This window comes from Vipera ursinii (genome assembly GCF_947247035.1).
Source record: "Vipera ursinii genome assembly, chromosome: 1".
Classification (NCBI taxonomy): Eukaryota; Metazoa; Chordata; class Lepidosauria; order Squamata; family Viperidae; genus Vipera; species Vipera ursinii.
This window is the reverse complement of record NC_139512.1, coordinates 317,674,142-317,700,221: the sequence shown is the minus strand read 5'-3', so window position 1 is coordinate 317,700,221 and position 26,080 is coordinate 317,674,142. Positions and strand designations below refer to the sequence as shown.

Here is a 26,080-nt window from a genome sequence, read left to right as displayed (position 1 = left end):
AACAAATGAAAGGATCTCTTCAGCAGGTCCGTATAGGATGGCATATGACGCATACCACAATCTTCTATTATTAAGTCAATTCTAATTAGTAATCATCTTTTTTTTCCTGCTATCTCTTTCCAGCAAAGCCAGAATGGGTGGAAAAGCCCAAGGACAGTCAGCTAGAGGAGAGTAAACCAGGATACCTTCATTGTCTCAGTAAAGCCTCTCTGAAGCCCACCGTCAACTGGTTTCGTAATGGCATCCCTATTTCAGAGGTAAATTATCAAAGGATCTTTTACTATCTGGTGGAACAAATTGCCTAGTCATTTTTCTGCTATATTTCTTCTTGTTATAGTTCAAGGCACGTCAGGCTTCCTGTCCTACTAACATAGTTCTCTTAGATCCCTCCATTATACTGAGAGTATGACTTTTCTTTCTATACTGTATGTTAAATTCTCTTGATTTAACATTATATTTCTATATTTTGACATTGAGCTATGCTTTCCTCTAAATCATAAGGAACCCTGGTGGTGCAGTAGTTAGAAGGCAGTACTGCAGGCTAATTCTGCCCACAACCTGGAGTTTGATCCTAGTGGGTTCAAAGTTGACTCAGTCTCCCATTCTTTTGATGTTATTAAAATGGGGACCCAGATTTTGGGGGGCAATATGCTGACATTGTAAACTTCCCAGTGTGCTATAAAGCACTATGGAGTGGTATATAAATCCAAATACTATTGCTAATCTGGTGTCCTATTAACTTTCACATGGAAAAATGATAATATGCCTCTTCCTGATCTTTTGCAATTGTAGTTTTCTCAAAATACCCAGGGAAGGTGTGCAAACTGAGCCTTGTTTCAAGGAAATTATTTAAAGGAGAGTTACGATAGTAGATAGGGCTTCTGTGAATACACTTGTCCAGTTGTAACTGTTCTTTGGAGCATGTTCCCATCCAAAGAGCCTTTCATCCTGATTGGCTGGTGCTTTCCCAAGACAGAAAGTCCTTTGCTGCTGAAGTCGATGGAGAACAAATGACGAGAGTTGCTCCTGATTTTCTCTTGTTTTTTTCCTTGCTCAGATAAAATGCATAGAGAATTCTGGGAAAATACAACAGATTATATACATGAAACATATCACAGCATGTATGGATATATCTAGGACTGTATTTAGGTTAAGATGCATTCAGGTGTATCAAATATGTTGTTGTTTGGGAAAGGGTATATGTGTACCCACAAGAAAGCCAAGCCCACATACATATTTTGTTGTTACTGACCAAAAAAAAATTCACTAGTGATGTTGCCCCATTCAGTTTCTATTTTCTCTCACATACACACACGCATATTCATTTAAACAAGTGTGTGGTCTTGCAGTTAACAGTGGAATATGTCCTGTGGTTTTATAGATCAGATTCCACTGGCTTAATCCCATTATGCAATAAAAACTTTTTCATAAAACTGTAACAAAAGGGAGATGAACTTAAGTATCTGACACAGTGCTTCAAAAGCATTCATTGGAAGTCTCCATTTTAATCCTTTTTCTTTGTATAAGATAAATCTGAAAATGGAGTCTTGCAGACAAGAACCAACCAGAACCTAATTGCAGAGGGGAAAGAGTGCTGGGTAGGAACCAGATACTTATGAAGGCACTTTTTAACATTGTGTTTCAGGTCAAAAAGCTGTAGACAAGATTAATATTAATTTATTTGTAAAGCAGTATTTCAAGTTTTCTATGTTACACCTTTTGTGTGCTAAAATAAGAATTTGATTTTGAGAGTGGGAGGAGTAGTCTTTTAATTATTTAAATTTTGCATTCTCCTTTGTGAGATGTGTGAACGCTGTTTTAAAACAACAATCGGCTTCCGTCTCCTACCCAGTAGAAACTATCTGAGCATACAGCTTGCACAAAAGCACTTTGTGTTGTTCTTGATGTAGGAGCTCAGTGTAATCATGCTTTATGTCTTTACAATTTTCATGATGGGCAGGATTCCCGCTTTGAAATTGCTGAGAATGGGACGTTGCGTATTAACAGTGTGGAAGTGTATGATGGGACAATATTCAAGTGTGTAAGCAGCACTCCGGCAGGAAGTATTGAAGAACAAGTCCGCGTACATGTTCTGGGTATGTGCTAATATTAAGGCCTTTGCTTATTGCATGTGAGATTATATCTGTGTCTATTTGTTAGTTTAACCCCAAACCATGTAACATGGAAACATATGCAGTATATAAGTATAAAATACAAAATATCAAAAGACAAGCAAGCACCATAACAGAGCCGCCAAAAGGGAACCCTTCCCAACTGGCCCCTTGTGGTTGGGGGAAAAGCCAGCTCTTCACGACTTTCCTAAAGACAGTCAGAGTTGGAGCCTGTCATATATTGGAAGCGGGGGGGGGGGGAGAAGATCGTTTCAGAGAATGAGGGCAACCACAGAAAAGGCACACTTCCAAAATCCAATAAGATGACAAGATTTAAAAGAAGGAACCTGGAGCATGACTCTTACGCTTGGCTCTTATATTCCTGATGCTGCCTTAAAATTGAGAGTCTGTAGACCTTGAAACGTCTCTCGGCCATACTCGCATCTCTGCAATCCATGAAAACAAGGCTTTCTTGAAGAAAATTTAGGAATGTATTATTTGGATGCTTGTCTTTTTAAGCCTCTGACAAATGCAATTTCATTTCAGAAAAGCTGAAGTTTACTCCTCCTCCTCAACCCCTGCAGTGTGTTGAATTTGATAAAGAAGTCACTATTTCCTGCTCAGCTACAGGGCGAGAAAAACCTGCAATCCACTGGATTAAAACCGGTACAATCTAAACATTGAAGATTATGGGTGGGGCTGCAAGTTACACAATTTTTGCTTTTTGCAATAGATTTCATTACAAGAAGCATCTTTAACTTCTCTTTTGGAAAGAAATCCAATTGAATTGTCTTTTAGATTTGCCTTTAGTCTTTATTAATGTAGTTTTGAAACAAAATACTTCCCGCATCTATTCTGTAAAATAAAATTCCCCAGCATACCTCTCTGCAGCCTGGTATTCTGTTGATTGGGAATTGGTGAGTTGTAATCCAAACTATCTGGGTGACACTGAATTAAGCACGATGAATCTGTTCCAAGTCCTTGCTTCTTATTTAGTGCACTCTGTTACTTATGATTTAGTTTTGAATTTTTATTTTTTATTTTTTGCTCCTGGCCAGATGGGAGAAATCTGCCAGCTTGGGTCAGTAACAATTCTGGAAACCTGCACTTTCATAAAGTGACACGAAGTGATGCTGGAAACTATACTTGTATTGCTTCTAATGGTCCACAAGGGGAGATCAGAGCAACAATTCAACTTACAGTGGCAGGTAAACATTGGGTGACAGAACTCTTATGTATTGCTAGCATGATTAGCAGTATGAGTGACCTGTTTAATTCTCTACAGGTCTCTGTAGGGTCTTCAATCCATTTATTTCTTTTTATATTATAGGTAGTCCTCAACTTACAACCATTCGCTTAGTGACCATTCAAAGTTACAACAGCACTGACAAAAGTGATTTATGAAGTTTTTGACACTAATGACCCTTGCAGCATCCTCATGGTCACATAATCAAAATTCGGATACTTGGCAACTGCTTCATATTTATGATGGCTGCAGTGTCCCAAGGTCATACGATCACCTTTTGCTGCCTTCTGACAAGCAAAGTCAATGGGAAGGCCAGATTCACTTAACCATGTTACTAACTTAACAACCACAGTGATTCACTTAACAGCTGTGGCAAGCAAGGTCATAAAATGGGGCAAAAGTTCACTTAACTGTCTCGCTTAGCAACAGAAATTTTGGGCTCAATTGTGGTCGTAAATTGAGGACTACCTGTACAATAAAGCAGCGACCCCAAATCTTTTAGGCACCAGGGATTGGTTCTGCGGAGAGAGGTTTTTTCCCGTGGACTGGAGGGGGCGTGGTTTTGCGTGCAGCCTTCATACCATAGATGGGGCTTCGCTTGTTTGCGTGACTCAGTTGCTGGCCTTTCCCAGACCGGTGCCACTCTATGGACCGGGGTGGGGGGTGGGGGACCCCTGCCATAAAGCATACAAGTATATGCTCACTCTGTAAATGAAATGTTCCTATCTCTAAATGCTAAGAGAAGACTTATATGACTGTTAAGGCATCTTAGCTATAATAATAATAATAATAATAATAATAATAATAATAATAATAATAATAATAATAATAATAATAATAATAATAATAATAATAATAAAATGATGATAAGGAGGAGGAGAAGTAGTAGTAATAGTAGTAGTAGGAGCAGGAGGAGGAGGAGGAGGAGGAGGAAGGAATGTATGGGATGAAGAGCATCTTTGTGAGCCTTGATGATAAAATGTAGGAAAATGGTTTTCTCTTCTGCTCATCATAACCACTACTATCTGTTAATATAGTAAGTGTAACAGTCTCTGCTAGCTTGATGTTTGAGCAAGGTACCAAAAAACACCAGTGTGTGAATGGTTTCCTTTTCTTCTTTTAGTATTTATAAGCTTTAAATTGAGGCCAGATGACACAACCGTATATCCAGGACACACAGCCATGTTTCAGTGTCAAGCTGAGGGTGACCCATTGCCACAAATCCAGTGGAAAGGAAAGGATAAGATTTTGGATCATGATGAATTTTCACCCAGGTATGGCTCTTTTTTCTCTCCCTTTGGCTGATTAGCTTACTTAAGATGTTAAATGAATAAATAAGTGTCTGAGAGAAAGTATGTGTATACACCACATACACGCATTAAATCAGGATACTGTAGTTGAAAACTATAGACTTATTTTTGGAGCCAGGCTCAATTGTCAGTGTTCTAAAGGTTATAGCATTTACTTTTGCTCAGGAGAAGCTTCATACTTGTATTTCAAACACACATTTTCAGCATATACTTGCAAAGAGTTGGAGAGGTCTACAACAAGCACAGGCTGAAAGAAACAGTTTCAAATATAAATTTATTTTCAAACTTAAATCTGTAGCACTTTTTTCTGATTTCTTTTGCATATTATTTTTGTCAGAAAATATGTGGAAATATGGAGCAATGTGTATAGATTGCAGACTAGGATGTATGAGGAAAAGGAGGACTATTATTACAATCCCATGGTATCTCAGTCAGTATCATGGATAACCATCAGAGATGACCATTGTCAGCCGTTAAGTCCAGGTAGCCATAATTTTAGGAAAAATGGGAGGGGCAGCTTGGAATATCTGAATTTTCTATGGGGGTTATTGTAAAATTTTGAGAAGTAAGATTATACTACTGTACAAGTTTGTTATCCATTATATATTAATAATAATAATAATAATAATAATTTTATTTATATACCGCCCTTCTCCTGAAGGACTCAGGGCGGTGAACAGGGCAAGCATAAAAAATACAAAGTTACAAAAGTTAAAAAGAATTAAATATATGCCCACTAAAAACAGAACGTACAAATATTAAAATAACAATAAAAAACCCCGCCCATCCCCCATCAGGCCATAATATGTATAATATATACATATTATATATGTATGTGTTTGTTAATACAGCACTCCCCATGTTTAGAACAAGTTCCATTCTCTAACTCTGTCTTTAACCCAAATTTGTAGTTAGGTTGGAACTTATACTTACAAACATGATGCCTGTTATTAAAAATGGCTCCCTCAGTTCCTAAAAGCTGCCCAACTGCTGCAACCATGTGTTTTTAATATATAGCCAATGTTCATTGGTTTTCAGAAGTTCCTGAAAGCGGTTCACAGCTTCAGCACTTTGTCAGCTTGAGGAAGAAAAATGCCATCCACCATATTTTGTAATAGGTACCATATCTAGGGGTTTCCTTAAGTCGGACAGGTCCTTAACCTGTGGACTGCCTGAACCCACAATACGGCTACATAATTGGAGTCTAAAAATTCCAGCTTTCACATTGTTCTTTAGATATTTTTACTTGAAAAAATGTAGACGGTGGCTAGAGAAATGATGTTGTTCAGTGGAAAAATAGAACGAGTGATGTAAACTATACATAAATATTTGAATTAATGGAATATATACAAGTGGCAGAAATACATGCATAAACATGTGTATAGCAACCTGCAATATCCTTCAAACTCATGCAGTTGTAGCAGCCAGTATGAAATGCAAGTTCTATAAATAAGACCTCATAAAGAGGGCAAAAAAGAATGTATTTCAGGAAGAGAAGTTAAGCAGCAACCATAAGAGCACACAAGAAAACCACATTGTCATTGCTAGAGTGTCTTCTCCTTTTCCTATCTTTATTAAGTTTAAGTTTATTGAATTTATATACCGCCCTTTTCCCGTAGGACTCAGGGCGGTTTACAAAGTATTTAAAAACATCAATACAATACAAGAGTTAAAAACAGTTAAAATAATTAAATTTGATCCCTGAGGGGGAAAAAAAAAACTCTCAGCCTAGGCCGGAAAGCTCAAAGAACTGCTGTGCTTTTAAGGAGGCTCTTTTCACCTTCAGGCCTTTTACATCTCCTGCCTGCAGTTCCTTTTCCACCTCATGTTTTGTGAAAAAAGTTCTCTCTCTAGCTTGGGGCAAAACCCTCCTCAGAAACTCACACAATAGATGAGCAATTAATTGCTCTGTCTCATTGCTGTCTCATGTATGGAGCCATAGCCAGTATTTACAGTTGATCACATATTAGGCAGATGCTTCTTGAAAATGCCTCTGCATCATGGATGTGTTGACACAGAAAAAAAATAACACAAGTGCCTCACATGTCTTATGCTTTTCAACCCTAAAGTTCAACCTCTGTTGCTCCAAAAAAATCTCTGGTGGTTGAAGTTTTGTGCCTTAAACTTTGGAGGCCACATAACATTTAAATGGTAACCATTCTGCAAAATAGGTCACATTTGTGTGAATGTTTGGAGATTGGAATTTATAGAATAGATTAGATCCATTGTTTGAACACAGAGCTGGAACTCAAGATTTTAAGCTACATGTTGAGAGAGAAGAATTAGAAATGTAGAAATAATTTCGTTTTCAAGCTGATGAGGCTTCTTTTAGAAAATCTTAAGACTTTCACTGCAGGTAGTCCTTGATTTATGACCAACCTTGACCTAAAATTTATGTTGCTAAGTGAGACAGTTGTTAAGTGAGTTTTGCCCCATTTTATGACCTTTTTGCCACAGTTGTTATGTGAATCACTTCACTTGTTAAATTAGTAACACATTTGTTAAGTGAATCTGATTTACCCATTGCCTTTACTTGTCAGAAGATCACGAAAGATGATAAACGGACCCCAGGACACTGCAACCGTCATAAATATGAGTCATTTGCCAAGCATCTGAATTTTGATCATGGGACCATGGGGATACTACAATGGCTATAAGTGTGAACAATGGTCATGTCACTTTTTTCAGTGCCATTGTAACTTTGAATGATCACTAAATGAACTGTTGTAAGATGAGAACTACTTGTATTCTGTGAATGTCGTATAGTCATATCCTTTGGAAGTCTTGATAAGAAAAGCAGAGAAGGTTTACTGGATTGTTTTTCTTTTTTACTCTGAAACACAAGAAACCACTGCAGTTACGCTCTTGGTTAGCATTGCATTCTTCTTTTAAGTCTGTTTTTGAAAGAATTGCCATTTATCAGAAAATGTAATTGGCTGCTGCATTTTGGTTTCAAAAAAGAATGATTGTTGGCAGGATGGCATATTTGGAATAGATGGGCTTGCCTGACGCAGATCAACTAAAGACAATAGTTTAATTGCATGAGCTTTCCCTACCCTTTGCTTGCTTTTATATTTTTTGCAGGATTCAAATTATGACCAATGGCTCTCTAATAATATATGATGTCACCACTGCGGATTCTGGCAAGTATACCTGCATTGCTGGCAATAGTTGCAACATCAAGCACCACGAAGCCTTTCTGCATGTAGTTGGTAAGGATTATAAGTTTGATGGTGATTAGGCTATAGTGTTTAGAATGCAAGAAGGTGACTCTTCTGTCAAAAATTCAGAATCTCCCAAGTAAAGTTTCTCAGCTCTTCTAGAAATGAGTCAGAATTTCTGTACCTACCTATTGTGGTTTTAGCACAGTACCATTACTGATTGTGGAAGGAGTCCAGATTATTATACTAGACAAGCTGAAATTTAATTACACCTAACCGTTTTCCCAATTATTCAAAAATAAGAAGCTTCCACAGTTTATTCCATGTTTATATACATATAGTTGAGAGATTTGATGGAGAGACATTTGCTGAGCTCTTTTTTATACATTATAATTCCGACGCGATCTGAAAACGCATTTATTTGAACAAGCCGGCTTGACCTGATGGGGGGTGGGTTGGGTTTTTTATTGTTCTTAATATTTGTATTTATATTTGTATTTATTGTTTTTTACCTTGGGCATTATGTTTAATTCCTTTTAACTTTTGTATTTTTTGTATTTTATACATTTGCCCTGTTCACCGCCCTGAGTCCTTCGGGAGAAGGGCGGTATATAAATAAAAATAAATAAAAATAAATTAAAAAAAATAAAAATAAGACAAAAACACGTCTGGTTGTATTGCGTTATATACTTAATCAGCACATATAATTCGATGGCACATCTCATGTGAGGTTGGCATCTTATTTCCAGATTTACCAGTTACCAATCCAGAGGACATACCCAACAACCACACCCCTTATAAAATGATCCAGACCATAGGGCTATCTGTGGGTGCTGCAGTGGCGTATATAATAATCGTCTTGGGCCTCATGTTCTACTGCAAGAAGAGGAGGAAAGCAAAGAGACTGAAGAAGCAGCCGGAAGGGGAAGAACCAGAGATGGAATGTCTGAATGGTAAGCTACAGGATCTTTTTCATACCTTGAACAGAATGGAGGAGGGGTTTTTTTTTAAATTCAGCTTAGGTTTCAGGGATAAACGCTGAATTAATTAGTTGGTGGGGGGTGTTTATTATGAAGATAAGGATTCAAATAGATCAAGTATTTGATCAAGTTCTGTAGGTTAAACTAACATATTGCAGGGTCGGAGAAAATGTTGGAGGTTTTTTAAAAAAAAACTTGGAAATTCAAAACAGAACGTTAGATGGAAGCTGATGACAGAGGATAAGGGGTATCCTAAACTCATGTGATTCTCAGTTCATCCCAGGGATACTTTATATGATTTTTTAGAAACAGATGAAAAAGAGTTTGGGTGAGTTTATAGACCTACTAATTTGTAGTAGATGCATCAGCCACAGATTTCCCGTGTTTGATTTTGAAAGTAACTGGTTTCCAGAGACTGCTTTTGTAAATTGTTCTTCTCAGGAGACACACAATATTCAGAATAAATTTAAAATAGCTTTAAATTGTTTTATTTGCAAGGCTGGGCACAATTTAAAGTACATAATATTGATGGGGGGAGGGCCCCCTTATCCTTAAATTATCCTTCAGTTTGGAAAGCACCTGGCTAGACCGTAAGTTCTAGTCCCATCTTAACCATGAAAGTTGGCTGGATGACCGTGGACCAGTCATTCTCTTTCTCTTCCCCCCCCACCTCATGGGGAGGGGTATTGTGGGGAAAATAGGAGAAGAGATGAGTGCTGTGTTTGCCACTCTTTCTGTTATTTATTAAAATAATAAAAGCAGAATAAATAAAATAATATTGCTATGCAGACGGAAGATTAGCTGTTTTTTTATACTCCACCAGTCTTCAATATATTTTAGATGTTCCTGCAGTCTTTCTTGTAAAAGGCTAATTTAAGTCATTGGCCCTCTGAGATTCTAAGGGATGTCCAGAATATTCTATTAGTTCACCATTGGTAACTGCAGTAACTACCTACCAGCACCTCTGCTATTAGAAATCATGCCAAACCAATCTTACTTCATTCTTTGATAAAAATGACTAAATTAGTAGACCATCGAAATGCTGTGGACATAGTATACTTAGATTTCAGTAAGGCATTTGACAAAGTTGACTACAGCCTGCTGCTTAATAAGCTAGAAAAGGTGGGATAGACAACAACACCATCATATGGATCTGTAGCTGGCTGACAAACCGTACTCAGTGAGTAGTCCTCAATGATATTAATCCACATGGAGAGAAGTAAGCAGTGGGGTACCAATGGGTGAGGAAACAATAGTTGGAAACTGACCAAAGAGAGAAGCAACTTGGAATTAAGGAGAAACTTCCTAACAGTGAGGACAATTAACTAGTGGAACAGCCTGCCTCCAGAAATCGTGGGTGCTCCATCACTGGAAGTTTTTAAGAAGAGACTTGTCTGAAATGGTATAGGATGGTTCTCCTGCTCGAGCAGAGGGCTGAACTAGAAGACCTCCAAGGTCCCTTTCCCTATTCTATTCTATTCTATTCTATTCTATTCTATTCTATTCTATTAATTCTGACCTGACTATTGAAAATTTATGAAACAGCCACAAGAGGTCTCTAGCAGGCAAAACAAGTGGTAAACAATACCAGAGTTCAAAGACACACTTAATGGGCATCCTAAATTACATGTTTAGATGGCCCTCTAGTGACCAGAGTTAACAGATGTTAAGAATGATAGTTTTGCAATAAATTCTTACCTACTTGCTCCAAAATTATTTAGACAATTTCTAGTATAACGATAATTTTCTCCTAGGTTTGTTGCGTCTTTTTTTTTATTACACTTTAAGCCAAATTCTAAAAAGTAGCTATATCACCCAAACCAGATTTACAAACCTTGACATGCGACCATTTTTAGCAACCATTTGAAATTAGGACAGCACTGGAAAAAATAACTTACAGCCATTGCAGCATCCGCATAGGCACATAAATATGATCCCAGCTTGGCAAATGTCTGGCATTTACTACAGTTACAGCACTCCAAGTCATGTAATTGCTATTTGTAATTTTTCCCAGCCGGCTTCCAACAAGAAAAGTCAACGGGGAAGCAGGCAGGGAAGGTCACAAAACATAACCATGTGATGTCTGACTTAACAACTGCATTGATTCACTTAAGGACTGCAGCAGAAAAGGTTATAAAAATGAGTGCAGACAGACATGTATTGCCTTGCTTAACAATTGCAGCAAAATAAAGTTGAATGCAGTCACGTGATGCCTTGATTAATAATAAATTTTATGATTCTAAATGTGGTATGTTGAGGATACCCGTGTGGTGTTTATAAAGATTAAGAAACATATCAACGAATCAAGATGAACTTTTGTGGATGACATCAGAGATGTGAAATGAACTAAAGTAGTGGCTATTTCCACTGGTGGTACCAAAGTTGGTGGTAGATGTGGATTAAAGAATGAAGCAGTGGGGTAGGCCACCTGGTGCCTCTAGGTACCAATGTACTTACCTCCCTCCCCCCCACACGTTTCTTGCTCCCTGTTAGACTTCCTGTTCTATCTGACCTCTAGCACAATTATTTATAGGAATGTTTTAGGACAAAGATCAGGTTTCTCTGAAATCTGTCTTAGCTTTTAATGCACTAAATTTTACAATCAATACTTTGTTTCAGGAGGATCATTAGCATGGAGCTTTTAAATTCCAAACATATGACACATCCTGTGAAGACTTTGGCTTAACATTAAAAAAAAACCTTTTCTTTCAGGGGGCACTTTGCTGCAAAATGGACAGACTACTGCTGAGATCCAAGAAGAGGTGGCTCTGACAAATATTGGCAGCAGCTCTGCAGGCAACAAGAGACACAGTAGTATTGATAAAATGCACTTCTCTCGGTCTAGCCTGCAGACAATCACTCCTCTGGGTATGCTGTATAGCAGTCATTCTACATCGTATTTGCTTGCAGTACACATTCTGACCTCTTCATCTGTTCCCAGCAATGTCCTGTGATCTTAATTGAGATCTTTCTGTGTGGATTTTCCCCCACTTCCCTAATTTTTATGTCCTTTCCATCATTAGTTTTGTAACGCTCTTTTTGTCTACCTTACTTCTATACTTTTCTCAAATTATTTAAATGTACATGCAAATGAAACATTGTTCTGAATAAAAAGGCCTTGCTTCATTAAATTATGCGTAGATATATCATGCACATAATCCTGCATGGACATGCTTTCCTATATAAGACAAATGGGAAAATGCCTTCTGTTGTGCTTGCTGTCAGAAGTATTTCAATTTAAACTAAAAATCTCTAGTTACTTCAGAGTTGTTTTACGAATTACTTAATACCACAACAGACATTTTCATTTTGCATTCTTCAGGCAGCTTTAGGAAAGTGTCTTTGCCTTGTTAGCAGTTAGGTATTGAGTTGTCTAAACGGAGCTTAATCCCTAAATTTCCATGAGACCAAAGAGGATAGACAAAAAATACCAAACAGAGAAGTGATCAGTAGTAATTGAAGTTGTACTTATTAGATCTGGTTACATGCTGGTTTATAATTAAGCATAAGAACTGGGAGTTATGTCAAATATACCATGGAAGAGGTGGCTTCTAAGAAGGAAATTAAAGATGTATAATGGGTGGTACCACTCATATATTGGAAGATGCTGTTTCAAACAAAAGGAGAACAGGCAGAAGGCAGCCAAGTTTTTTGGCAGTTTTATTTCTTGCTGAAATTAGGCTTAACATGTAAGTGTTGGTCTTTAAATACCGTCTCACCCTCCACCCCAAATTCCCAGCCCTTGTTGGGTAGCATTGATTCCTTCTATCTCAAATTCAAATCAGTCTTCTTCTACTTCAGTAATTGCAGCCAAATACTGTTTAATAGTTTGCTATATTTTTTTCTTCAAACATCTATATATTTTCCATTTGGAAACATTTCAAATACAGCTGTCCATTTAGTCACTACTTTATATCAATATTTTATCTTCTTATTTCTGCCTTGTATTCATTATTAGATGGCAGAGACATTTTAACAATTTAGATAGTCATTGTAATTGGACTCTAATTTTTGAAAGCATAATTATTTCTTATGTATTACTCTTCCTTATACATTACATTACTACATATTAACTAGATATATTAAACTGTATTTTAGTCTCTGTTCTATTCTGTTCTCCTAAAGAATCATTTAATTACCTTATATAAATTGCCCTACTATTAATTTTTTATGCCCCAAATTTTTAAACTTACAATTTTATCTGATATTCCTCAACTTAACAATGGCAATTGGGACCAAAATTCCCCTCACTAAACAGTAGGGTCATAAAACGTAATTGCATGGCTTAAATGCCACAGTCATTAGGCAAGGTAACTTCTGGGGGCTTCCCAAAATGGTGAGTCAGTAAAGAAGCTGAAGAAGTTGCAAATTCCAGGCTCGCAGGCAGGTAACACCTGCTTCTGAGTATGGGAGGGAGCAAGGGGATAGGTGGAGATCTGTGAAGAATCAGAGAGCATACAGGAGAGGTGTTGAGTGGGTTGGGAAGACTAGTGGAGACTGCAGGAGAAGCACTGTGTGGGTCAGAATGGGGATGAGAGTGTGCTGGGCACAGGAAGATGCCTAAGTTCCATAAGGGTCAGGGAGAGGGTGTGGGGTGCTCAAGTGACCATCAAGGGAGACCACAGAGTGGCTTGGGGAGGGTGCACCGGTGGGAGAGACCCACCTCAGCGACTGGCCACTCCCTTTCTGGAATAGCTGGCACAGAAGGTTGGAAATAGCATCCATGTGATCATGGGGTGCTTTGCATCTGTTCATAATTGCAAATGAGATGCCAACTACTAGATTGCTATCACATGACCACAGAGGTGCAGGGATGGTCGTAATCACCAATCATTCAATGCTGTCATAACTTCAAACAGTTATTGAATCAATTGAGATCTGTATGGTTATATGATTTTATAGCTCATTTTATTCTAGTCAGTTTCAGTGACTAGAGCTGCATTGATGTTCAGCCACCTAAATGTCATTTCTTTTGTTTTGCTGGTCAGTAAGTGAAATCAGATGACTGACTGATTGACCAACATTTCTATTCCCTTGAGTAATCCCCAGACACAACTATAGCCGTCAGAAACCAAAAACAATTTAAGAGGCTGCACTTCTCCTAAAGCATCAAATGTATGACCAACGGGTTCTCCTAGGTCCATTTTTGTCCATTTAGAAACAAATATCTTCATGTTGTTAAAAACAATGATCCAATGGATAAATGGGGGGGGGCGGGAGAAGTAGGTGTCTGCATTATATTCTCTCATTCAACTCTGAAGTTTTCTTTTCAACTCATGGCCTCAAACTTTTCAACTATATTTTCAACAAATCTATATTGTGCTGTATTCTGTGTGTACTATAGAGATGATTAGCAAGCTGTTCCCTTTTTTTTAGGGAAAGGTGAATTTGGAGATGTTTTCCTGGCTAAGGCAAAAGGCATTGAGGACAATGACACTGAAGTGCTTGTTTTAGTCAAGAGTCTTCAGTCAAGGGACGAACAGCTACAGCTGGCCTTCAGGCAAGAATCTGAGATGTTTGGCAAACTGAACCACAGCAACGTGGTGCGATTGCTTGGCCTATGCCGGGAAGCAGAGCCTCACTATATGATCTTGGAATATGTAGATCTGGTAAGAAATTTAATCAAATATTCAGTTGCTGTATACGTGGGATTTTTGTTTATTTTTTTAATAATAAGTATTCAAGGTTGAAGCTGTATACTTTATTTACTGTTAAGAGAAGAGCTGTTGATTGAAATAAGTACAATAATGGATGCAGAGCTCTTGAGTAAACCTGTGTTTTGCTATGGCTAATGAACTGATTATGCTTTTTAAAATTTACTTTGGAGGCAAAGGCCAGTGGTTTATATGGTAATTCCACTCCTTTAGTTGGAGGCTGAAGAAGCTGGTTACTGGAAGGGGACTTCCATATTGAATATTTATTTATTTCTCGGTTTCAGTTAATTCACTCAGGCAATTTATAGCAAAAACATAAAAACATTCAAGATAAGAAACAGTAAAACATCTATAGTAACACAACTCAAACAAATACAACATTCAAATATCCCTGGTAGGCTTAGAAACACAATACTTTAAAATTTAAGACATGAACCAGTAACAAAATCATGATGGTATCCATTCTGTAGGGAAAAGCTCTATGGAATAGCTCCATATTTAATTGTTTTCTGAATCTTGGATGGAGTGGGATGGTTTGGTAGGGAAAGCTGGATGTCTCTATGGCCCTATTTCAGAAAGAAGCATTTATACCCAGAAGTCTCCAAACCAGGGTCCTTGGTCACAAGTACAGTTTTTTAATTATGAATGCTGGCCTGTTCCCCCATCCTCAGCCCTGGCTTCAAAATTGTTGAACCCAAAATCTGTGAGGATCAGATCTCTAATAGGGCAACATTGCCTTCACCCAACTGGGTCTTGAGAATGCGTGCTGACTCTTGCCTGTTGATCCACTACTGAATACTGTGTGAACATGGTGTTACTGCAGATAATCCTGGTATTTATTATCAGCATCTTAAAACTGCTTTATGTGATCAGAATTGGTCTGGTTTCTTTTTGTCTTGGTATACTTTTGAATAATTTTGAAGAGCTTGATTTCCTTTCTGCTAGGGAGATCTGAAGCAGTTCCTGAGGATTTCCAGAACTAAAGATGAGAACCTCAAGCCCCAGCCCATTAGCACAAAACAGAAGGTAAAATGGTACAATTGGAAAGTTAATAGTGTCTGAATCTAAAGAAGGCTGTAATTGTAGAGAAAGGAGTGAGTTAATTTGTAAGAGTCAATAATTATATCATCCAATTTGGTATAACATTTAGGCTGCTGTGCGAGTGCCTTATCTTCCAATGTTGTTGTTAGGTTATTTAAAAACAGGCCTGCATGTTGAATTTTTATACAGAAAGTTGTTTACAGCTAGATTTTGGCTAATTGTAGAGCACAAATAGACAATTTGCAAGCCATTGTGGGTCTTGATCTTTTCTACAACCATCTATTAGTGACCTAAGATGTATTTATTTGTTTGTTTACTTAAAAGATGTGTATGGCCTCCCACCTAAAATCACAGCTCTGGAAAGCTCACTCACTAATGAAATTACAAACCATAAAACCATAAACATAAAAAATAAAACCCCAAAAATTCCACCTGCTGCTCACATGAACTTCGTGCGTGAGTGCAAGCACCATCCACTCTTATGCAAAGCTCCATTCACACGAATGGAGCTATGTGCGCGTGTGTGCATCTAGCACTCACATGCCACGTCTGCACTGAGCCGCCAAGCTGGAAGGGTTGGGTACCACTGCTGTAGATGGCAGCATTTTAGGGAAGGACTGGGACTGCACCTACTTTAGCCAAACTAGTGGGAGAGGCAAATACTTTAATGGAGAAGCAATCCTGCAAATAGCCCGGTCCAATGTTATGTTAGGCTTTAAAGGTGCTTAAGATGCTTAAGCAAGCATCTTGTGCTACAGTGGTGTAATGTGGTCAAATTTAGAGACACCCAACGCTGCACATGCTGCTGCATTCCAAATCAGTTGTCGCTTCTGAATAGTTCTTCAAGGGCAGACCCACATTCAGCATATGGCAGTAGTCCAAACAGGAAATCACTATGACATGAGTGACCATCAACAAGGTCTCCCAGTCCAGGAAAAGGTAGGGCTTTATAGGACACTAGACTAGACATGTTTCAGATATATTTCTTTACCTAACAAATAAACAGAATGACCACAGATGTAGGGGAGGAACTGGCCAAATCAAGAGAGGAGTCAAATGGGGACTTCATCTAGAATCCCTACATGAGTTCAAGGGGGCAAAGTTGAGACCCCTCCCTTGAATGCCGTTGAACCTTATGTAGTCTCACTCAGGTGCAAACTTTTAGTCTGAGAAGATTCCTGCTTAGAGACTTGAGCAATAAAACAGCTAATTAAACTCTTCAAATGTGGGTCTTATCTGCACCTCACAACAGGTAGGCAAAGAAGCAGTGGGAGTGGGAATGACTTCCAACTTCCTGCCCGCTTCCCCATTGACTTTTCCCTTTGAGAATTGGCAAGGGCATCAGAAATCATGGTCATGAGATTACCGCTGACTGTGGTGGCTTAGCAGTGTTGCAGTGGCTACAACATTGCCAATACAACTGGTGTGAAAATCCTTGAAATTTCAGATCCACTGAAGTAAAGAGTCCTAGATTCTGAACACACCTTTTAAGTTAGCCATTTGAGGTACATTGGCTCAAAAAATGTTCCTCTATGGTGCAGCATTTCACCCAATTGAAAGTTAGAAACAGACAGGAGAGTTTTAGTATTACATAGATTACCAGTATCTTGAATTGAACCTGGAAACACTGATAACCAATGCAACTTGGAGACCAGAGGTGTAATATGTGCTGATCAAGGAGCAGACATAACTGTCCACACCACTGGATTTTGCATTAGCTATAGCATCTGGATTCTTCTCAAGAGCAGCTTCATGTAGTGTGTGTTACAGTAGTCCATTTGGGAGATAACTAGAACATGAGTGACCAAGAATAGAGCCTCCCAGTCTAAGAATGGGCACAACTAGTACACAATGCAAAGTTGTGAAAAGTCTCCTGGCTGTGGCTACCACCTGGAGATGAATCCAGAAGGACACCCAGATTGCACATTTAATTATATTTTAATTACTTTAATTGTAATCATGTAATACAATTACAATTACAGTTTTCCTTATTTTCATTTGTAGGACAAATGTATTTAAAATAAAATAAAATAAAAATTTGTATGCATCGTCTGGAGTATTCACTTGAATAGATTTGTTTTAGTTCTAAAATACCAATCTGCGGAGATAGGGGATATTAAAAGAAATGAGAGTCTGCGATTAATATTTCATTGATGTGTGTGCTTTTTAAATTGGCCCAAAGTCTGGAGGGGCATCTTATATGTGGCCTGGAGCAACACAAGATTTGGGGAAATGTTGGGCTGCATATATAAAACTAGCCTGTTCTTGGTTTAAACTTCCTGTTTTTAAAACTTTGTTGAACCTAATGTATTACAGTTTTGTTTCCTGCCTCTAAATGGTGAAAAACTGTGCCACCAGTGATACTGGTCAGAGGAGGCTCCAGGGACTGCAAAGAAGGGACTTGGGGGATACTTACAGCACTAGGGTATTCAATCCTCTTCAAAGAAATTTTGCAGGATAGGAAATGACAACTGATATTACCTGTCTGTCCTTTATTCTTCCTCTTCCAGGCCAGTTCAGAGAATACTTAGCTTCACATGGGATGCTTACTTATGATTTTATGTATGTGGTGTTTTTCAGTTATCTTTCTGCTGCCAAGTGGCACTGGGGATGGAACATCTCTCCAATAGCAGGTTTGTTCACAAAGACTTGGCGGCTCGGAACTGCCTGGTCAGTGCGCAACGGCAGGTGAAGGTGACAAAACTAAGTCTCAGCAAGGATGTTTACAACAGGTAAGATTGCTTAGATTTCTTAGCGGATGCTCCAAAGGCCATGTTTAGAAAATCTGGACAGAACTGATTTATCCTTTGCTTCTGCATGTTCAGCGAATACTATCACTACCACCAAGCCTGGATTCCACTTCGTTGGATGCCCCCTGAAGCTGTCTTGGAGGATGAATTCTCTACAAAATCGGATGTGTGGTCCTTTGGGGTCATCATGTGGGAAATATTTACATTGGGGGAATTGCCACATTCATCATTGGTGAATGAAGAAGTGTTAGCAGGTATATGAACCCTTATCAAGTTTTTCCTTATCTAGTGAAATGTATGTAGACTGGAGTAACACTGGACGGTTGTAAAACAGCTTCTTTACTAAATGGCTAGCCTACTATAAAAGAAGTAAAGGAATGCTGGAAGGAGATGCTCAGTCTGGTGTTCCACTTGGTTTCAGATGATGATTGAAGCTGCAACATTAAGTTAGAACATAGACTAATGGAGTTGGAAGGGACCTTGGAAGTCTTCTAGTCCAACCCCCTGCTGTTGATTGAGTTATTAATAAAATTGCTTGAAATCAATCAGATGCATTTGATTAACTGATTTTCCAGTTCTTATTGTTAATATAAATCTATATTATTAAAGCTCAGTACTATAACTGGGAGAAACTGGGCACCACGGGGCAACAATTTTTGAACCAAGTTACTTCAAATGAGCTAACTTACAGAATGCGTCCAAAATCTGAGACCCATGACTCCTGTGGAATTGAAATTTGGCAAATTTTTATAATTTTTTTATGATGTAAAAATCATAATAAAACATTGTATGACTTTATGCAAAATGTCACAAAGCATTTCATGTGGTAAATTCCTGATGTTTGACTGCCATACAGTTCAACAAGGGCTATTTTCAGAGCAAATACATGCTTGAATATCTCCCTGAATTTTAAGAACTTTTCCAGGGAAGGCAGTATATTAGAAGCTCTGCCATTGTTGAAGGCCTTAAGGAATCTGGCAAGGAAATATCTTTAAAATAATGACCCAGTGGATCATAGGTTGTGCAGTATGTATTAAAAACTGCAAATAAGAAAAGAAAAAAAGATATCCTGTGAGGTGCAAGCATGGTCTGAAGTCGTATTCCTTGCTGAATATGGGAAAAGAGCAGAGCCTTCTCTTAGATCAGAGGTACCCAATCTTTTGGGCACCAGGCACCAGTGCCGTGGAGAAAGATTTTTCCGTGGACCAGAGCGGGTGTGGTTTTGAATACTGCCTGCATCTCAAGGATGGAGCTTTGCTTGTTTCTTTGGCCACTTGCCAGCATGCTGTGGACCGGTGCCAGTCCACAGACCAGGGGTTGGGGACCCCTGTCTTAGTTGATTTCTATTTCAACGTTGCTTACATCTTACATTAAAAAGAGTGCCCATTTCTTTTCTCACATATACATTTGATTAGAGTAATAGCCCTCATAATTAAGCTTACAACCTATGCTTCTAATGAGGTATTATTAGCATACGTTCAAGTCCAAACTTTATTTTTACAAGTTGTTTTTATAAAGTAATAATCTTATTTTTTTTATGAAATAGGAGTTTCTTTGATGATAAGTATTGTTGCCTATATCACATGATACATTTTGGAAGGTTTACAAAAAATAAGACAGCCAGAAGAAAAAAGGTGAACTGCTCTAAGCCTCATGAGTTTCTCACAGAACTACAGTTGGTTAAACAAATCTGTGAAAGCTTTATCTTACCGTCAAAGCAAGCAAGTAATAATATCCATACTGAATTATTTGTATTTTATAACATGTGCAACCTATTTATAGGTTGGATGATAACTTGACAACCAATGCAAAATGTAACATCTCCTTATCAGTGAGAACTGTTTCCCAGAGGTGAATAGCAGTACCTCTCTGTGGAAGAGTAGGGATTTTTCCTATGGTTGGAAGAACTGAAGTCAGACCCAGCTTGGAAAAAGACTGATGTGTAACTATGCATATTATTTATCCTAGCTCAGACATGTCAAACACAAGGCCCAGGGGCCAGATCAGGCCCGCGAAGTGGTTTCATGTGGCCCGTGAAGCCATCCTGGAAACAGTGAGGGAACGGCCCCCACTGCCTTGGCCCCGGCCCAGAGACCCTCCTTCTGCCAGAGACCCCCAGATCTATCCCACTCCTGCCCAGGCCCCCCTAGGCACCCTTGATGCGAACGATGTAGAGCTGGCCATGCCCACCCAGTAGGCCATACGCACTCTAGCCACACCCACCCAGTAGGCCACGCCCACCCTGGCCATACCCACCCAGCCCCTTGAGGGCAACCGCAATGCTGATACGGCCCTCAATGAAATTGAGTTTGACACCCCTGACTAGCTCTTGCTCCTGGTAAAGGAAACATGTTCAGCTTACTAAACTTTACCGGACAGTTGTTTTACTGTTGTACTTTATTTAAATAAAGAGATTTTATTACAATTTCTTCAATACAGTTTCAACCAGGACAGAAAAAGGGGAAAGATGACCGGGATGGAATTGGAAGAGAGAATTGGCTAAAATATAGTATTGTTCCTCTTATCATTTTAACTTGACAGACCTTCCAGCACACACAGAAGATCCGTTATGTGGAAGATGGAGATTTTAAAAATAAAAAAATATCACAAAATTATTAGATTTATCAAAAAATAATCTAAGCTGCTGCTTGAAGGCAAATAATTAAGGAACTGTACTGTTCCTGAAAAGTTCACACTACACACTTCCTAGAAAAACCTGGGACGGCAGTCTTTCCTTTCTTATCCTGTGCTTTCTTTTTCTCTGTTTAGGTTTACAGTCTGGGAAAATGAAGCTTCCCCATCCAGAGGGTTGTCCCTCCAGATGTTACAAGTTGATGCAGCGCTGTTGGGCTCCGAGCCCAAAGGACCGCCCATCTTTCAGTGAGATTGCTAACATGCTTGGAGAAAGCCCATTGGAAAGCAAGGCCTGAGTAGGAAATGCCCACCCTATTCAGAGGTTGGATTGGACTGAAATCTCATTTTGGCATCTTGACTGTTACAGATTCTCAATGGGACCTAACAGAACCAAAAGGGACCAGGAACTTTTACGCTAGTGGATGAAGGCTGTGGATGTTTTCTTGATCTGAGATGTCTTCACCAGGCTCTGTTCTCTGTGCCTGGCCAGGTTGCATTCCTCCAGGGTCTACCTCTGACTTCCACAGGACTAGCTAAAAACATCTTAGAAATAAATGAAGGGAATGCTGGCAACTACCATCTTAGATATTTTCACAAGGAAAGCCTGTAACAAGTTTTTGGGACTTCTCCGTCTTGGCACATTTAACCTTTTATTTAGTTTTCAAATCCTTTCGTGGAAAAGCACAGACGGGTTCCTTCTGGGAAAGGGTTTTATAATTTTGGGGGTGGGGGTGGGGAAGGGCACATGCAAAGAATCATGCTGCTCAGTCCTTAATATTTTTTGGCAGGAGGCATTCAGATGGCAACAGGGAAACTAAAGTTGATAACGCCTGTTGTCGCTTTTATATTTTTTTGCAGTCTCTGACTGGATTTATCTTGTGAAGCAACCAAAAGTAGTGCTATGCACAATAGCAGCCCCATCCCAAGCTCACCTAATTTTTGATCCTTCAATGGTTTCTCACTTGACTGGAATCAGAAAGGCCTGGACTGCAATTATTTTCATCTTGAAGAGATCCAGTGACTTTTCCTTGATCGTATCCCTGCAAAGGATCTAAGGAGAACCCTTCTTAAGACAAGGAGGAACCTGCATATTTATTGAACGATGCTTTATTTCTGCACCTGGTACTGTCAGTCTGTCAGGCCTTCTGCCCGCCTCCTTACATACCCAGAAAAAAGCAACAAACACTTAAGTGCCTGGCATATGAAGGAGACTTTCAGTAGCTTTCCTGATTATCTAATGCCGCTTTTTATATGATTCTTTTGGGGCAATGTTTGTTTTTCTTACTTTTTTAAAAAAAATGTTGACACTTTGCAGCCTAAGTAATTCTTTTATATGCATATATATATATATTATATATATTACTGGAATTGCAGCCTAGAGACAATTTAGCTTCAGTTTGCTTGAGCAGAGGAGTAGAACAGCCAAGAGGGTTTTTTTTATAAAAATAAAATAAAATAAAGTACACTGCTTACAATAAAGAATCCCTCTCAAACAAAATTAAAATAAATTGCAATCTGTGTTTCTTTTCTTTTATTTCTCTAGATGAATAAAACCATCTTGGAAGGATTGTGGGATAAAAGCAACAAATGCTAGCATATTAAGGTTATAATGTAATTTTTATTCATATTTTTTTGAAATGCTTTTAATCACTGAATTTATCTCATGTTTTTCCATTGTCTGGGTTGATTCATGACTAATGCTATGTCATTATTTCATATTCAATAGAAAACAACCCAAACTCATGGCTGAGCAATACTTGTGAACTGAGCAGTTATTTCTAAACTGTTGTATTTGGACCATGGCATTCTTGAGATGTAGTATCTGAGTTTCTTCATATAGCATATTCTTCCAATCCTGATTTTATTATTTAATAAAATATCTTCCAATCAAAGGAGAAAAGGCTAATTCCATAACAGCTCTTTTCCAATACATCACCATGATTAGTCTAACAAACTCAGACTGCTTTTGTTTGATTTTAAGAAATCAAAAAAGTCAGTGTTTGCTTTGTATTTAATAACTTGGGAGATGTGCATACAGCACTGAATACTGTATTGCATGTATCTCAACCTTGGCAACCTGAACACAGGTGGACTTCATCTCCCAGAATCCCTCAGTCAGCCTTGAAGGCTGGGAATTCTGGAAGTCTGCCCATTTTCAACTTGCCAAGATTGAAAAGCACTGGTGTATTGCATAAAAATCATGTTATGGAATTAATACTTGTGTGGTATAAAAATTGGAAGCAAGTTCAGGTGAGACAACCAAACTCCTATACTTTTTTGTGAAAATTGTGAATTTTGATAAACCTATGATAAGGCCAACTCACATGCAAAATTACTTTAGCCATTGTCTCTTACTGAAGCATAATATCTATACAGTGACCATATTTTTATGGAAAGAATAAAGGACAAACCTGAAAAAAAATAAATCTGAAAAAAGTTCCTAAGATTTAAAAATGTTTATGTTTATAACTTTGCTTTACAAAGGAAAGTTCTAAAGCAAAATGAAGAAAAAACTTTCGAAAACATGTATTCTAATAAAAATATGTAAAGTCAAATAGTAAATATGTAAATTTATTTTTAAAAGATAATTCAGTTTCACATAAGGTGAATGACTAAGCATTAAGTGGTACCATTTGCATGGTAAAAGTTAAATGACCAAAATAAAGGATAAAAGTGAGTTTTTGAAAAAAATTGAAGGACAGCTTTCTGAAATAAAACATTGTCCTTTATAGTAAAGGATGTATGGTCACTGTAAATATCTTGGTATTACCAAATAAGACCAGAGAAGCACACCAATACTGTACACTCAATGTCCATTGGGAAAAAAAAGAAATGGCTGTTGGAAGGCCTTTGTTAAACAGATTCCTTCAGCTCTTAGTAATCCCTGTCTAAATACAGGTGTAGGATTGTGGTCTTGCATGGACTTTTCAAGAACCTAATCTTAAGATTGCAGCCCTTCAGAATCTTATGTACAAAAGCTCAATTCTCTGTCTTCTGTTTTTCAGCCATGACAGCCATTTCCAGGTTTCTTTTACCATATTATTTTTTTCTCGTGTTGCTGTTATTTCGCTATTCTATTCTCACTTAGTCTAGCATGGTTGCCTTTTTTTGAAGAAACACACAGATATGGTGAAAAATGATCTGCTGTGAATGACTAAAAACTCTTCTCTCCAAGTAGAATAATAGGACTGAAAAACTCCAAATCAATTAAGCCCAACTCTGTCAGTTGCCAAAAATCACATTAAATTCAACATCCTATTTAAACAAATTCAGTGAGAAGGAATTTGTCATCTGTTTCAATGATCAAACTATTTTTGCCACAGGAATTTTTTACAATAATCTTACTGCTGCCTGTTTCTCACATCTGTTAATTGGTGAACAAAATTAGAAATCTTTAAAAAAAATACATTGATAGATTGTTTGCTGGAATAAGTTTTCTACAAACAAAAACAGTAAATTTGTCTCACAGGTATGACACATTCAAAGAAAATGCCATCAAAATTTGTTTGGGTATTTGATTGCTATATATAAAATAGAATAATATGAAGCAGAACAGAAATATACTCAGATTCACATTTTAAAATAAAGCTTAACTTTTTTCCCTTTTCTCTTGAAATGCAAAATTCCTCTGCTTGTTATTCCATGTTTTACTCAGGCCACCTTTTGCCTTTTTAAAATTTAACAGTCACTTACGTGCTCTCAAGATGTAGTGTATATTGGGATGTATTGACTTTATTCACCACTTGAGAGTACCTTGCTTATCTATACAAGTTCTGTCAATTATATGAATTCTATGATGTTCAAAATACTGGTTGATTATTTGACAGTGCCAATCAAAGACCAGACTTATTTCTCACATTGCTAACTTCAAAGCACCACTGTTGCGGTACATATTCTAAGAAAGCTAGAGATCATTGCTTCATCCACTGGCCCTCATTCAGAAGCCCAAATCTTACTTGCAATATTGCATACAGAGAGTCCTCAATTTACAACCATCATTCAGCAACCATTTAAAATTGCAGTGGTGCTGAACAAAGAGTATTATGACCTGTGTCCAAAGTTAGTCATTACAGCTCTCCTATGGTGATGTGATCAAAGATCGGTTGCTTGGACGCCTTCCCACACTTACAACCACAGGCACTGTAGCTACCACATCCCCTTATCTCCCCCATCCCCTATCGATGCCCTTCTGGCTATTCTACACAGTGGCACTTGTCAGCAGCAGCCTCAGAGCTCGACCTGAAGTAGAAGCCCAGGGCCTTTAGCAGTGTCAGTCAGCTGCCACTGCCACCAGGCATTGACCTCAGCTACAGTGTCACCACTGTTACTAAGAAATGCCACCTCATACTGCAGCCAGATACTTCACCACCATTCTGCCCAGTCTCAGTTGGCACCACAGCCCTGCATAGTTTAGGTCCTGCCATGCATTGCTCACCTTCAGCTGTTTTTCTGGTAGCTGCTGACAGGCCCACATAACCTATTTGAGGCAACTTCTCCCTGCATCAGGCCTTCTCACCAAGGCTGCTTCATGCTATTCACCAAGCTGGCATCCAATTCTTGCAATAGTTCAGAAGCCTCATCCCACATATTGCACACACCATTTTTTCTCTAAGTCATGTGATGTGGGGAATGAGGTTTCCAAAATATGAGAACGGGTTTCTGCTATCCTCTATGCCAGCATCCTGTTCTCATGAGTCTTTGGAATTTCTGCAAGGGCTCTATTGGCATCAAGTATACTAACTGAAGGGACGCGGTGGCTCAGTGGGTTAGGATGCTGAGCTTGTCGATCAGAAGGTCGGCAGTTTGGCGGGTCAAATCCCGAGTGCCGCGTAACAGAGTGAGCGCCTGTTACTCGTCCCAGCTTCTGCCAACCTAGCAGTTCGAAAGCACGTAAAAATGCAAGTAGAAAAATAGGGACCACTACGGTGGGAAGGTAACAGCGTTCCGTGTGCCTTTGGCGTCTAGTCATGCCGGCCACATGACCACGGACACATCCTCGGACAAGCGCTGGCTCTTCGGCTTTGAAACAGAGATGAGCACCGGCCCCTAGAGTTGGAAACGACTAGCACGCATGTGCAGGGGAACCTTGATAATTGATCTCTAGGGTCAACTGTAGCTAGCTATCCATGATCTAATGCCTCATATCAGCTGCTGTGCCCTGTATAGGGGGAGGGGCAAATAGAAATTCCAGGT

At 38.6% G+C, this 26,080-nt stretch overlaps 1 protein-coding gene across 6 annotated transcripts in view; it reads left to right on the top strand.

Moving 5' to 3' along the window:
* PTK7 (protein tyrosine kinase 7 (inactive)) overlaps positions 1 to 23,581 on the top strand; it is a 110,538-nt gene extending 86,957 nt beyond the window's left edge. For all 6 annotated transcript variants that reach the window (XM_083373526.1, XM_083373530.1, XM_083373529.1 and 3 more), the window contains 13 exons: positions 124 to 257; positions 1,961 to 2,096; positions 2,658 to 2,777; positions 3,170 to 3,319; positions 4,481 to 4,631; positions 7,752 to 7,879; positions 8,578 to 8,781; positions 11,521 to 11,676; positions 14,185 to 14,417; positions 15,408 to 15,488; positions 18,084 to 18,235; positions 18,329 to 18,507; positions 21,023 to 23,581. In XM_083373526.1, the coding sequence (XP_083229652.1) occupies positions 124 to 257; positions 1,961 to 2,096; positions 2,658 to 2,777; positions 3,170 to 3,319; positions 4,481 to 4,631; positions 7,752 to 7,879; positions 8,578 to 8,781; positions 11,521 to 11,676; positions 14,185 to 14,417; positions 15,408 to 15,488; positions 18,084 to 18,235; positions 18,329 to 18,507; positions 21,023 to 21,183 (1,985 nt within the window). In that variant the 3' untranslated portion in view covers positions 21,184 to 23,581. The remainder of the gene's footprint in view (positions 1 to 123; positions 258 to 1,960; positions 2,097 to 2,657; positions 2,778 to 3,169; positions 3,320 to 4,480; positions 4,632 to 7,751; positions 7,880 to 8,577; positions 8,782 to 11,520; positions 11,677 to 14,184; positions 14,418 to 15,407; positions 15,489 to 18,083; positions 18,236 to 18,328; positions 18,508 to 21,022) is intronic.
* Positions 23,582 to 26,080: the final 2,499 nt, after the last annotated feature.